At 48.5% G+C, this 15,269-nt stretch overlaps 1 protein-coding gene across 1 annotated transcript in view; it reads left to right on the top strand.

Moving 5' to 3' along the window:
- LOC144157751 (stearoyl-CoA desaturase 5-like) overlaps nucleotides 1–15,269 on the top strand; it is a 42,928-nt gene that overhangs the window by 23,368 nt on the left and 4,291 nt on the right. Inside the window, exon 3 of the mRNA XM_077688524.1 lies at nucleotides 8,866–9,071. Within this exon, the coding sequence (XP_077544650.1) occupies nucleotides 8,866–9,071 (206 nt within the window). The remainder of the gene's footprint in view (nucleotides 1–8,865; nucleotides 9,072–15,269) is intronic.

Raw genomic sequence — 15,269 nt, 5'->3', positions numbered from 1 at the left:
AATATCGTCAGCATAGATGGTATGCCGGACGCCCTTGACGCCAGCCACCGCTTCGGCGACCGGGATCATGATGATGTTAAACAGCAGCGGTGAGATAACAGACCCCTGGGGCGTGCCTACGCTACCAATATCTCGTGTCCATTTTTACCAGCGCTTGTCTTGTCGTCTGCTACGCGCCAGTCGAACGGCCGAGTTCCCTGGCGGTTTCACAAGATGAAACGTGCTCTTGGGTGGTCGTCGGCTGCCGTCTTTTTGTCGGCCAGGCGACAGCTGTGCTACTTGTCAGAGCGCTTTTTTCTTCACCACCCGTCCTTTCTCCACGTGTTCGCACTTTGAACATTTGGATTTTATGGACTACAGGAACAATGAGGCTTACAAGAAATGGGACATAAACGTGATTGATTCCCATTAATGAATTATTTCTAACCCTTCGAATGATCAGCTGCTTAATATGAGAGACACATTAAAGAGGCACATGCTATAAAGCGGTGCGCTGACAACCCGCATTTCCATTTTGTTTGTCATTGAAGGAATTTTGAGGGACCCGAGAGTCATGGTGCAGGCAAGGACGTGCCCGCTATCTTCGCAATGCGGTTTTAAGCTCTTTTAATTGTATTAGCAAATGTAGGAAAAATAAAAAAACGCACGAACAGCAATCAACTCGCCATATATGGACGCTATCAAACGGCACCAGTTGAACAACGGCCAAATTCACTTATTATAGCGGGAAACAATTGGCAGCCTGCATTTCTTAAGAAAAAGGAGCCGGGAACTCCAAATAATTTTGGAACACTACTCCGCATTTTCAAAGACGGAAAATGTAAACTAAAAGTGGGGAAGTACAAAAAAAAATGTGCCACCTACTTGGCCCTTCGAACCGCAGTGATCCATGCTTGCTGTATTTCCTCTTGGTAAGCTATTCGAGGGAACCTGTAGAATTTCACGGGTGGATTCTTATCCTTCGTCTTCTTTCTACTGTTGTGGCAGCCGACCACGCAACAATATACTGTGGGCAACCCTTTGCTTTTAGTTTAACCACCTCAGACATCGCGAAACGACTGCGTTTGGTGGACGGCTTTTCGGCGGTATCGAATGGAAGCAGACGCCCGCCGGCCCGCTCCGTCGCGTCTGACCGTGTTACCGTGATGGTCCACCCTTTGTTAGTTCGCCTTACTGTCAAATTGCGAGATTAAGAAGTGTCTTATACGCTGTCCTGATGATGGTGTTCTCTGCACTTTCTTCGCTGCGAGTATATTTGTGGAACGGTAGGCGCTGAAATAGTCGGGTCAAGATCAGTGGTTTCATGGGTCTTATCATTCCTTTTTCTCTTTTCCTTGCTCTGCTCTCTGTTGGGTGTTTTGTCTGTGGGCAGTTGATTAAAGTTTTCTTTTGGCGATTGTGAGTTTGGCACTACCGCTGGTCTCTAGAGCAACTTCGAGATTTCTTCCGCGACTGTTGTCTGGGAGGACATCCGTACCTATTTTAGGATGATTTTTAGCTTGACCGCGTGGCGCCATCTGTCGTTTGCCAAACGGAGCTTGCAGGGGAGACGGAACCGTGGAAATATTGAAAAGTATTTTGAAAACTTATGTGATTATACGCTACTTTGTGGACGTTAGTTGAATTCTTTTATGATTGTAATCTCTGCCTCCCTTGTTTTCTGAGAGACCGGTGTTAATCCTTTGCCCCCTGCTTTAGTTAGGACACGCAATGTTGGTGCCGGCATAAGTCCCGCTGGAAAACACGCCGAGGTGGCTCAGTGGGTAAGGCGTTAAGGTACTGATTCCCAGCCACGGCGGCCGTTTTCCTGGTTTGAGCAGGAAAAAAAACGCTGGTACATTGAGATTTTGGTGCACGTAAAGATGCTAAAGGGATTGTAATCCTCTCGGATACATCCGCTACGGCGTGCCTCGTAGCCCACTTGTAGCTTCGGGGCATGATTTACCGAAAATTTGTATTTTTTATCGTCTGGTGTAAACACGCTTTGGTGTGATGGCTTAAGTTGCGGACAGGGCTGGCGACCGTGACTGGCGGGCATGCTACCACCGACTGGGCATAGAGCAAAATTCAGCGCGCAGGCAGGGCACCTGCTGAAAACGAGTGTCCTTTCTTTCGTATCCGACGTTTTATCATTGTCCTCCTTTCCAAACTTCTGTTACCGTCACGCCATATTAAGCATTCAGCGGAGCCTTCGAATCTTGCTGCCTCAGTCGTAGCTTCCGGGTGGCAGCGATGACGTATTTCCGTGGACGCCAGCGGACGGCCATGAGCCACGGGAAAATCGAAAAATGAGCCTAATAACCACATCGCGTTAAAAAATCGCACCCTTCGCAAATCCTCGCCTTCAGCCATAACACTCCGACCATACAGACCTGGAAATTACTGTGCGGTAGATACATTTTTTTGGGGAGGGGTGTGGGGTGACGGATGACTGCTTTTAAAGGAGCCATTACTGAAGCCTGCCCTTATTATGACCTTTAGGTAAGATGGGATCGCAAAAATGTGTATCATACGGCTGAAATCAATGTTTTAGGCTAAATGAGCATTCGTTATTAAATGTTTAGCGTGCAGCAACATAGGCCTTTGTATGTTCTTTGATGTTGGTTTTACCTTACTATGAATAGGTCGCTTTCTTCGATACGAGAGTTTGTGACTCGTTTACTGGCTGCTCGTGAGTTTCTCAAGTGCTCGCTTAAGTTATTTGCTGAGGCAGGCTAGCGGAGTATGCTTCCCGGAATCAGTCAGGTGGGCAAAGTGAAACTTTTCTCACTAAATGAAGGCGGGCATCATGGTGAAGTTTGTCTATAGTTTATGACCCCGTTGACTTACAGATATTTCTGAGTGTTCATTTCAGCGTTCTTTGAATGCCCATGCGTGGAGCCCTGGAGCAGCAGGCTTCGTATTTCGCGATCTGTTCTTTCGGAACTCCGTACCCGACCACACCATCTGGCTTCCTTGCAAAGCTCCAAGCGTATCTAGGAAAACCAGTCCTGTAGTCAGCTCGATTGTGGAAGCTGTTAGTTCCCACTATGTCTAAGGTTCCTGCAATAAATGCTACACCCTCCCTCTACACGATGATGATGAATAAACTTTATTTGAGACCAGGTGCTGATGTTAGGGCACCCGCCCGGTGGGAGGCTTCCTTAGTCCGGAATGCCTTGGGCTATGCTGGCCATCCGTGCACTCTACACCAATCGTCACTGGTGTGGGAGGCCGGAGCTGGTCAGCAGCTCCACCCACTGCTCATAGGTAGGGTTGGGATTAGGGGTGAGGGAAGGGAATTGCTGGCACTCCTATACAATGTGGTACAGGGTGCCTGGTTGGGGGCAGGATTTGCATGTGGCAGGGTATAGGGTGGGATACATGGCATGTAGCAGGGTGTTATGTGGATAGGAGTTATTCTGTACCCACCGGAAAATCGTATCTTCATCACGAAAGAGGTTCGGGTAGGGGAATGGGTATTTGCGACCCTCGTTCCTGTAGTGGGTGAGTATTTCGTCGTATGTTTGGGTGGGCTTAACTGTTGCTTCAGATGGGGGTTCGTGGCCCTCGTGGGAAACGGCCTAGTGTGAATGAGCGCGGGCAGCAGCGTGTGCCACTTCGTTAACCCCGAGGGATTCGTGACCTGGAGTCCAAATTATTTGCAATTGTGGGAGTGGTTTCGCTTGTTGTAGAATTTTCAAGGCGGGTTGCGATATGCGTCCTTTTAGGTCGTTCCTGCAAGCGGCTTGGCAGTCAGTAAGAATGCTTAAAAATTCTTGGCCTGTTGTGGCGGCAAGGGCAATGGCAACCTCTTCAACTGTTTCCATGGAGTTGGTGAAAACAGTCACTGCCGTGAGCTCAGTTCCTCTGGCATTGACCCCTCTGGCTTCTTGTACAGATTTGTGGGGGTATGGCGATGCGTCCGTATATCGGGTGCATGGGAGGTGGAGGTATGGGGGTTATGAATGCTGCGGGATCTTGCTGCTCGGCGTGCTTTGTTGTAGGTGGGGTGCATATTTCGTGGGATCGGAGAAACGCGAATGTTTTGTAGTATAGCCACCCGCCGTGGTGGCTCAGTGGCTAAGCCGTTGCGCTGCTGAGCACGAGGCCGCGGGTTCGATTCCCGGCCGCGGCGGCTGCTTTTCTGATGGAGGTGAAAAGCAAAAACGCCCGTGTGTACCAGATTTCGGCGCACTTTAAAGATCCCCAGGTGGTCAAAATTAATCCGGAGCCCTCCACTACGGCGCACCTCATCGCCTGCGTTGCGTCGGCGCGTTAAACCCTACAATCAATCAATTGTCGTATAGCCGGGGGGATGCGAATTTTCTGGTCGTGGTTGGGCGGTATAGAGTACTGTACTTTCAAGAGCGTTGCCCTACCCGTTGGAGTTAGTTTAAGCCTTTGTATTTGAGAGGTGGGGTGTACCTCTTCAATTTCTTCCCATGTGTTGTGGACGCCAAGCTGCAAAAGTTTCGTAGTTGCGGTCTTGGGAGGGAGACACACGGCTGTCTTGTAGGCTTGGCGGATCGCTCAGTTAGGTTTAAGGATCTCGGTTGGTTTGAGGCTTAGTAATGGAGAACCATATGCTATCCGGCTGATGAGGATGACTTTTATGAGGCGAAGCGTGTCGGCTTCTTTGAGGTAGAAGCGACGATGGGAGACGCGACGTATGAGGTGCATGAGCTGTGCGATGCTCCGCTGTAGGGGGAGGATTGTTTGGGAACCTGAGCCATCCTTTGGAATGGTTAGTGCCAATATACGGAGGTGGGGGACGTTGGGGACTGGCTGGTTGTTGATCTTGAGTTACTGGTTGGGTATATCTTGCGCGTTTTCCTGGTTGTTCTTTTGCTGAGTGTTATAAGGGCCGATTTTTCTTGAGCACATTCAAGACCACGGGCTTGGAGGTATGGTTGTGTCACATGTATTGCAGTTTGGAGGGCCTCTTCTTGGCCACCGATGGATCCTGTAGGGGTCCATAGTGTCAGATCATCTGCATACATTCCATGTCGGAGTTTGGGGATCACTTCCAGAAGTGGTGGGAGGTGATTCATCGCGATATTGAAGAGTCGTGGTGAAATAACGGAGCCATGCGGGGTCCCCTGTGGTATGGTTGTGAAGGGGTCTAAGCGGAGGTGCCCAATGCCCACTGTGGCGGTACGCTTGGTGAAGAATGCGGTGACATAGTTGTAAAGACGTTGTCCACAATTGATTGAGCTGAGTCCTCGCAGGATGTCCCGATGTGTTACGTTGTCAAAAGCACCTTTGATGTCTAATGAAAGAATGGTGGTGGTGGTGGTGGTAAAAACATTTATTCAACAGATTTGCGCTTGAAAGCGGGAGAAGCCCTCAGTCCAGGGCCCCTGCGGCGGCTGCGGTCCTGCGTGCCCGGTCCACCAACTGTCGCTGGTCCTCAGGGTCCGAACTGCACAGCGCGGCCTCCCACTGTTCGAGGGTGGGGGTGCGAATAATGGGGGCTGCTGGTGTGTTCTGGCAAGCCCACGTGGTGTGGTATAGTGTTGCATGTTCACTGCAGTGTGGGCATGTTGGTGTATATATTTGTGGTGATTTGACAGCTTGCTCATATATCTTTATTCAGCTGGAGTAAAATATCTTGAGCGGAGACGTGCGGCCGAAAACCGAACATTGTGTGAGGAAAGTAATTGTTGTCTTCAATGTGGGGTGAGAGGCGATTGTGGACCATATGTTCGAAGAGTTTTCCTACGCAAAATGTGAGGAAAATAAGTCGGAGGTTCTTGGGGTTAAGTGGCTTTCCGGGTTTTGGGATGAGTGTTATGTCTGCGTGCTCCCATTGTGAAGGCAAAGTGCCTGCGATCCAGTGTTCGTTGATGTAGTTTAGTAGATTGTCGAGGGTAACGGGATCCAGATTACAGAGGAGTTTATTGAGAATTTTGTCCTTGCCGAGGGTAGTGTTCCTGATTAGATTGTGCACTGCAGCTTCCATTTCAGTTATGCATCGAGTTCCGCATTGGAGTGGCCGGTATATGGTGAGGTATCATGGGAGACTGACGGCGGTGCTTCAAGGGGCCGTTTTAGTTCTCATAGCAGGTCTTGTTCAGTCCCTGGGTAGTTGTGGATGAGCGTCGTAATTTGTGTGCTGTAGACGCTTTCGATTCTTTTGTACCCATAAGAGACTGAAGTAAATACCGGGTGCGGCGGGTTCCGAGTGTTCCTTGAAGTCTGTCGCAAAACTGCGTCCAGTTTTGCCGGCTGAGTTGGTGAGCGTATGCTTCTGCATCTAGCGTGGTGTGGGCTATGCGGATTCGGAGTTATAAATTCGTTTTCAGTTTTTTTTCAGCGTTTGAGCATTCCCCTACGGGCATTTCACAGGTGGCGAAGGGGGTTGTCTACGAAAGGGTTTTCCTGTGTGAGTGGGAATTCCTTGGTGTGCTTGCCCATTTCTGTAAGTAGTGTGGCGATCCAATCTTCCAGATTGTGGATTGGATCTGTGGGGGAGTGTTTTCTAAATTGCTTCCAATCGGTCAGGCGGGCTGTTCTAATGCGTTGTTGAGCGTCTTTATTGTAAGGAATTTGTAGCTCTGTTATGTAGTGATCCCTCCCCAGCGTTGCTTCCAGGCACGTCCAAATGGCGTTCTTGATATTGTAGGTCAGTGTCAGGTCGGGCGCGGTATCACGGGATACGCTTTTTCCGATGCGGGTCGGGGTGTGTGGAACTTTGCAGAGGTGGAGATGATTTTGTTGGATGGCTTCGTATAGTTGACTGCCTTTGCGGTTGTTGCGAGAATATTCCCATGCCGTATGCTGTACGTTAAAGTCGCCTAAGATTACTAATGCTATGTTCAGACTATCCGACGTTAGAGTCATATCGTGCGCTATGGACGTAAAAAACGGCGTTTCACGCAGTTCGGTTGGCTGAGAATCTTTTTTCGAGGGAGTTTTTCGACAAAGGTGTAGCAATGGTTGTAGGGAGGGAATGGAGCTGTGCTGTTTGGTTGGTTCGCACGAGGACGGCTGTTCGTGCTGTGGATTTCGTGGTGTATGTTGCCTAATCTCGGAGAGTTACATTGACTGTGTCGGTTTCTTGTAGGGCGATGACATAAGGAAAATGTTGCTGGGTGAGTGAAAGAAGTGAGGACTTTTTGGTACAGAAAGATCGACAATTCCATTGCCAAAGTATTATGGAGGGTGGGGATGTTGTGGGTGCATTAGGTGGAGGGGAAAAGGGAGTCGCCGAAGGGGGTGAGTTTTGCCGTCGAGCTGGAAGGTAATGAGCGGTGTTTGGGATTCTGGTGCATCTTCTTTTTCGTTGCTTCAATTGCACAGAGGCGTTTGTCGAGAACCTGGATTTCGGATCGGAGTTGCGAGACCATATCAAATATGAACCGCTCGAGGTCGTCCATTGTTGAAGTCGGGGCGCCGCCAGCGGAAGTGAGGTAGATAATGCGGATGATGGTATTTCAGAGAAGGAACAGGAATTTTGTTGTTGTATTTCAGCTGAAGGGGTGGAGTTGTTAGCGGGGGGTGTGGTTTACAACGTAGATGAGGCTGTGGTTTCTGAACAGGAGGAGAATGCCATTGTATTTGGATACGACGTTGTTGCAATTCTTGTTCGAGGGTGGTGAGGTGCTTCGTATTGTTAACGAGTTGAGCGCGCAATTGCGCGTTTTCTTGTTCAAGCGCGGTGTACCTGGGGTCATTTATGGGTGTGGGGGTATTTCAGCGTGAGTGGGTACAGGTGGGAGCTGTTCTAGAGCAGTGGGTGGGGTAGCGGCCACAGCTAACCAGCTCACCTGGACTTGGGCAGGGCGCTGTCGTGGTGCTTGCGGAGGCGGTGACCCTTGGTGATGGCACCAGGAGTATCGATGCGCTTGCTCGGGGAGGGCCCGCTCCGGCAGGTGTTGGGCGCAATTTCTTTCCGCACCCCCTGCTAGCTGCAAAGTGATTAAGTCCGCAAAGTTGGCACACTGATGTGCAGTCATGATCCGGTGCGGGGCCTTTCGCGTGGCACTTAACACAGGTAGATGTGTGCGTGTTTCGACACACGTCTCGCCGGTGGCCCAGTTCACCACACAGTGAGCAACACTGGACTGCCGGTTGGTATGGTCTGCAGCGCGTAAGGAGGCCGTAAGCTTTGATGTAAAACGGCACTTGAGGGCCTTCAAAGGTGATCACTGCAGAAGTAGAAGTCCCCACCATGCGAGCGTCGATGATTCTCGGTCCTGTCACTTGGCTATTAATTTTGTTCAGCTGTTCTTGTGTGGTGCCTTGGTCTATGCCATGGATAACTCCTCGAACAGTGCCCTGTGGGGGTTTTAGATATCCCAACGAAAAAAAAACAGCCGGTGATAAGCTGCGTACTGCCAAGTGCAACGAAGGATTGATGTTAGGAAGCACATTACAGCACGAAGGTTGATGAAGGCTTGAAAGAAGGCAGACGTGACAAGCGCTTGTAGCATGTGCCTCCTTAGCCTTCGTCTACATCAGCGCTGTCATGTGTTTTTTAGCTTTTGTTCCTTAGATAATTGGAGATTAGAGGCATTTGCCCTGCAGTGGGCGTAGATAGGCTGGTGATGATGATGGTGATGACGGCGAGCAGTCGTTACCTTACTCTGTCAATGTGTCCTTCGTATCCTTTCAGCCACTCCTGGAACGATCTCTTATTTGATGTACGCGCCTTCTCGTTCATGTCAATGGCGAAATTCTGAGTGTTGTTTGTTCCATAAGCGTCAGTTTTGAGTGTCACAGGATGAAACTGACACCGGAAGTGGCAGGGTTCTGCTTCCAGTAAACAGCTGCATGAAAAAGGACTCTTTCAAAACGACCAAAGCTCCCAATTCGGCCCCTATACTTTAAGACAGCTGCAATTATCCTCCAAAACCGTCGTGCCGTTGCTCTCCTCTGCAGAACGACCTGTACGAGTGGGTGCGCGACCACCGGGTCCACCACAAGTACTCAGAGACGGACGCGGATCCGCACAACGTGAACAGGGGCTTCTTCTTCGCTCACGTGGGCTGGCTCATGTGCAAGAAGCACCCGGATGTCACCGAAAAGGGCAAGCACATCGATTGCAGTGACGTCATGGATGACCCCGTGGTCCGCTTTCAAAAGAAGTAAGGGTCATCATATCTCTTTTTCTTCGTTCGAACACGCGCCCGGAAATCTTGTAACGGCGCTGCAAACCCGTCGACAGCACTCGGAGATCTTTGGTGCCGCATACCGAATATGCTGTTACGAGGAAGATTAGATCTCTTGCCGCATGGGTATAACGAGCTTTTGTTAGGTGTCGGCTCGTGTGTACAGTCATGGACAAATGAAATTCGACACAGAAATATGAACCAGAACACGCAAAAACCAGAACACGCAAAATTCAACGAATACTATTCGTTGAGGTCAAATAATGGCGCGCTATTGGTACAGTTGGAAAGCCACATTTTCCAACTTTGTTGTTGTAACTACCACGCGTCATTTTGACTTGCATGGAAAGAAATCGTGCTGTTTGTGTGTTCTGCTTCATACTTTGTGTTTGCGTTTCTTTTGTCTATGACTGTACGTGCGTAGTTAACTTATTTTCCTGAGGAAAAACATGTACCACACTGGTTCGTGAAAGCGAGTACGCTGACATGTAATGGGCGGTAACATTGCTTGATTGTGATGCCGGAAAATAACTTTAAATGCCAGGAACTTAAAATGGATTTTATCATTCACCCCATATAAATGAGTCCGTGATGCGACAAGATCTGGTCGGTGAGTGTGCAAGTTCGTGTGCACCGTCGTCTGAGCTACATAATTCACACCCGAATCGACACAGTTAGGACTCTGATAACCTGGACATGCCCCAAAAACATTGATGTCGGCTAATGAAAGGTCGAAGATAGCACTGTTCTTGCGTGGTTACGGAGGGCTCTCAAAAGAAAACAATCGGCTGTGTGAAAAACGAAGGAACGAAAGGAGCGAACATGAGGAGGCGAGCAAAACTCCGTCTTCTTTCCAGGCCAAGGTTGTTTCGACTAGAGCGATAAAAGTGCGCCGCCGGAAGAACTCGTAGTGTGGACCGTATTGCTCTGCAAACATTCAAATCCCCGCTATCGCACGCGCTTTGTTCATCGAGGCTCTCAAGGTTACTCTTGCGCCTTTTACTTTTGCCCTTTCCTTCGATGATGACATAGCGAACGCCAAGCGCTCTGCGCCAGAGCTGAACGTGCATGCAGCTGCACTGGCATTCGCCTTGCGGCTGTGGCGGTGAGCTTCTGACCAGTGGCGTTGCTAGGTAAACTTGCACCCGGGGCCCAGAAAATTTGTCACCCCCTCAAATACAGGAAAGAAGTAATAATAAAAAGAGTATTATTGGTATTATTAATTATATTAATGTCTCCCATCGTTACCGCATTAAGGCTCGTTTACACTTGCGACTGGAGATACCAAAAGCGATAGCGTCGCTTGGCATCGCTTTTGTCGCGCGACAAGAGCGATTGGCCTCGACCAATTTTGTACCTTTCATTTAGATAACAATGTAAAAAAACCTTTCCACGGATACTGAATGCGCGGGATTAAAGGAGAGTTACCAGCAACAATAGGGCTGTTTAAAGGCAACACACGCAAGAAAACTAGTTGCTTCATACAGAGAAATTCTCGTGTCTAGGAACACACTTTAAACAAATGAAGCTTGAAGGACCACAGGCGGAGCCTGGGGAAAGGAGGCTGGGGGAGAAATAAAAGTTGTCCGAGCAATTAAACAAAAGTCGGACTGGCTTAAAAAAAGCCATTTCCAAATATTGTGCAGGAAAAGTGGTGTACAATGTGAAAGGAAATGACCACCCAAGAAATTCAGAAAGTACGCCTGCGCCGACTGCTTTGTCACTAAAGGCAGCCTTTGTGGCAGCAACTGCATACTGGCAATTTATCTGTGTGAGCATTTCAGGGCCTTTGAAATAGATACATTGTCAACTCTGTTTATTACAATTGTTATCTGGTTACTGAAAAGGGAAGCAGATAGAAAGAGGACATTTAGCGTGGAAGGAGACGATTGGCCGTACATGAGTCGTCTACGGCCAGAGCACGGCTGATCGCGTGGATGTTTGTCGGCGACGATGTCGTTGTTTCCTTTCGTAAGTTATACCAAGTATTCCATCGCACATTTGCAACCAAGTTAAGTTACATTTTGTTCTGGGGAAATGAACCTACAGTATAAAATGTGAGGTTGGCGCTCACCAGTGAAGCAGCCACTAGCCAACGGAGGAAATCCGAATCGAAGGAGGTTGCGAAGCGATAAAGAAGGAACTCGTGAGTATAATATCAGATTCCTACAGCCCGAGTCTATTGGCGCCACCCGCTGGGCATCCCGACATGTTGGCGGCAACGATTTCATTCACGTCGTTGTGCAGTCGACTAGCCCAAGACGGATCCTAGATGAATCAGACTTTCGCCGATAGCTGAAGAAATAAAATCGCCCTCTCCAACCAAAAGTTTTAACCAAGAACCAAACGTTTTGGGAATCAGCTCGGTTCCCTCCTCAGGGGTGACTGGGATCACGTTGTAGCGCCGGTCGCTCACAAAGCGCCTCGCTGTGGAGCGCGGTGCCCGCGTGCACACAAGTGGGAGGGTACGTTGGGAGGGAAGTATTTTTATTCTTTGCAGCTCTGTAAACACGTACGACTTAAGTAGCAGTCTTCTTCTCCAGTTGGTCACGCTTTTGGAGCGTGTCACCGAAGTCTCTTATATAGTCTGATTTTTCGCACTACTGGGCCACAGTTTTGCAGCCGAGCGTCGTTCTTGCGCTGCCAAACTCGTTCCGGTCGATTTTCCCCCTCCCCAATGCATGACGACGGGCACTCAGCGCAAAAATCTTATATACGACACCAGGCGGCCGATCCTTTGTCGCACAGTTTTTGACATTTTCTTTCTAGTAACGTTCAAAAAGCACTTGGCAGATCGCTTCGCCTGGCACAGAAACGGCCCCTCTCGCCCACCTCAATTATCCTATGACCCAGGCACTTTTGTACACCCCGTAAGAATGCATTTATTGTTACCGACCCAGTAAGCAGCCGAATGCAAATTCTGCAATCAGTTAGGTACGCTCCGCCATATCATTGAGGACTGCAGGAAAAACCCCGACCTGCCACCCTTCCAAATGCGCTTTCTCTCCCCTGAGCAGTGGGAGCTACTGCTGTCTAGCGGTCGCCTGGAGGACCAAGCACTCCTTGTAACCAGGGCTACGACACCACGGTCAACACATGACTTCCTGAACTGAGGATCGCCCCCCTACATTTGCAGCACAATAAATGTTTCATCTCTCTCTCTCTCCCGACCACCTTCGGAGATGGGCAACACTCAGCGGATCAAATGGCTAATGACAGAAGGGGGGGGGGGGGACGTACCAGGTATTTATGTTTTTGTTATGCAGTTAATTTTGTTGCCCTGTCCTTTTTTTTTTACTAGACCGCTACCTTTAAGAATGCACCTACTAAAGCAAAATATTTATGTCATCCACTTGAAATATTCTTTACATAGAACTCCGTGTGACCCCCGACACCCCACCCCCCGAAAACCATGATAAAATAGAAAAAAAATGGGCACAAGTCTATCCGCTTCATTCATGTGCGCAGCACAAAAAAACACGCAAATACTCATTTATTTTGCTTTTAACTTACAGGAGAATGAAATAAAAAGCGTAGATTTACGTGATTAACAGTCAGGTAAATACAATAAATGCCTACATAACTTTTGCATAATTTCTTGTATAATTTGTCGGACAATTAAGCTATTCGTCCGTTGTTGTTGTTTTAGCTTAATTGCATGGGACTGCACGGGATACGCCCCTTCAATATAAGGTCATCTCCGTGCAAGCGCCATGCACTGACTGCATCTCTGGGCACAATGAACGAAAGTCAACGACTTAAAAAATATGAGCTATCAACACCCCATTTCAGATCCTTCGCGAATTGCTTCGGTCGCGAACTGGTTAGTTAGTGCAACAATTCAAGGACTGTGGTGCAACCAAGGGAAATCGCGACGGCTTAACTGTCTCACCCATTGGGTGGTGGTGGTGGTGATTTATTAACAAAGGAGGGAGGAGAAAAGGCCTGGGGATATTGTTGAACTCAACGGGGAGTTCACCCTCATACGACCCAGTCCAGGGAAGGGGATTGGGGCTTCAAAGGATAGGAAGAGAGAAGGGGGAAGAGAAGAGCGGTAGGAGAGTGGGAGATAGTCTATATCGCGTTCGTCTCACCCATTGTTGGACACCTGAGCTGCTCCCCCTCCCCCTTGCGCCCCCCCCTCCCGCCCGACACAGACTTAATCTGTACAGTTAGCCCCTCAACACCAACCTTCATTTCATGTTTCCCACTTTCATTTCGTTTTAATTCGTAGTCCCCAGCTTCCTCAAGATTCAATCTTCCCCACATCTTGTATTTTGAGACACCTTGGTTTCCTTTTGAAAATATGACAAGCGGACCGGGATCCGGGGTGCACGGTCTCCGACGCGTCAATGCAAACACGCCAGAAAAAAGCTAAACATTTACCATGACGTAGCAAAGAAAACTGGGCGAGTTGGTGGGGGTTCATGGTGAAACAAAGCGCGAAGACACGACAACCAGGAGGAACAAATACAAATACAGAGGAACAAACCAGCGCTCCATCCCGTTGTATTTGTTCCTCCTGGTGTTTTCGTTGTTTCTTCGCGCTTCGTTTCACCATTTTGTGGTCGAAATTAATCCGGAGCCCCCACTGCGGCGCGCCGCATCGTCTGCGTTGCGTCGGCGCGTTAAACCCTAGAATCAATCAATCAATCAATCAATCAATCAATCAATCAATCAATCAATCAATCAATCAATCAATCAATCAATCAATCAATCAATCAATCCATCAATCCATCAATCCATCAATTAATTAATTAATTAATTAATTAATTAATAATTAATTAATTAATTAATTAATTAATTAATTAATTAATTAATTAATTAATTAATTAACTAATTAATTATTTAATCGTTTCACCATTTATCGTGCGCCCGTACACATCATCTCATGTGTGCAAAAAAACAAAACCAAAACAAACAAACAAAAAACCCACGTGGAAAACTGCCGAGGACATAACCAGAGTCTCGTTGCCCCTGATGCCTCCCTCCGTACTCTTCTCGTTTGCCGCGCTAACACTGGTCCTGGACGTGATGAAGGGGCTCTGTTGGCCCCACTGTCGCCCCATTGAAAAACAAGTTCGCTCGATACACCACTCCGAGCGTCGCAGCCATACCGACGGCACCCGCTCTGGAGGAGTCGTTGTTTGTTCGCTTCCGCTCACATCCTCGACTCCCGCGACATTCCTGGATGCCAAAATTCTCCTCGATTTCTTCCATTATAGCAGGAAGCAAATTATATAGACTGGTGGGGACGTAAATTTTACAGGCCAAAGCTGTGGTTTAGTTACAGTCGTCTTCTAGTTTTCGACGTGCGCATTACACATTAGAGGGGCACAAGTGGCACCCCCTTCTCTTTACCGAGGGGCTGGTACCCCGAACCCAGCCCCCCCTCCTCCTGCTCCCCCCCCCTCCCCCCCCTCCCTAGCGACGCCACTGCTTCTGACTGTGCGGCCTGCGGTTCGATTCCCGATCGCGGCTGTCGTTGTTGCGTGTGTTCCGCAACCCTTGGTCGACTTATTATTTCCCAGCCTGGCTCTACTCCGTGCTCCGTAGCCAAGGCTTCGCCCATAAAAACACTCCCCTTCAACGCTGAAGGCCTTGTCAAATTCGCCCTCTACGCCGAGCGACTAAGGAACTAAAAATATAGCCTGAGTTCCACTATTGGGTTGCGTCGGTGAAACCAACTGAAACAAAGGTTGGACGGCTTGTGCACCCGTGAAAGATAACTGAATGCATTGCAGAAAAAGCAGTCAGTTTTTGTCAGTTAAGGAGATGAAATCAAGGTTTTTAAGAGCCCGCCGAAGATATGCCCGATCGCAGAACAGAAAGTAGAGCGAAGGTGAAATACCCTACTCATCATTGTACTTTAGTATTGTAAAATTTATTCTTTTAAATAACAAACACAAACCAAGTTCCGACACTTACTGAATTAATTTATTTTGAACACCCATTTTGCGGAACGTGACTTGGAGGATATTCGCATAAATGTGGCTTTTGGTATTTTTATTACCTCTAAAATATTCTTCTGAATTTAGGTGCAAGAGGGTCAGACGGGAACAAGACACTTTGGGAAGATTTTGCGAGGTGCTTGCCAGCTTAAGTTAACCGTGCCCGTACACGGTAGTAACGTTCGTGGCCACGGCCGAAATGAGAGGATTTTTGTATGCGAGT

The sequence above is a fragment of the Haemaphysalis longicornis genome, unplaced genomic scaffold (assembly GCF_048455015.1).
Source record: "Haemaphysalis longicornis isolate Haplotype H1 unplaced genomic scaffold, Haemaphysalis longicornis Haplotype H1 scaffold_1, whole genome shotgun sequence".
NCBI lineage: Eukaryota > Metazoa > Arthropoda > Arachnida > Ixodida > Ixodidae > Haemaphysalis > Haemaphysalis longicornis.
This window is presented reverse-complemented; position numbering and strand designations above follow the sequence as displayed.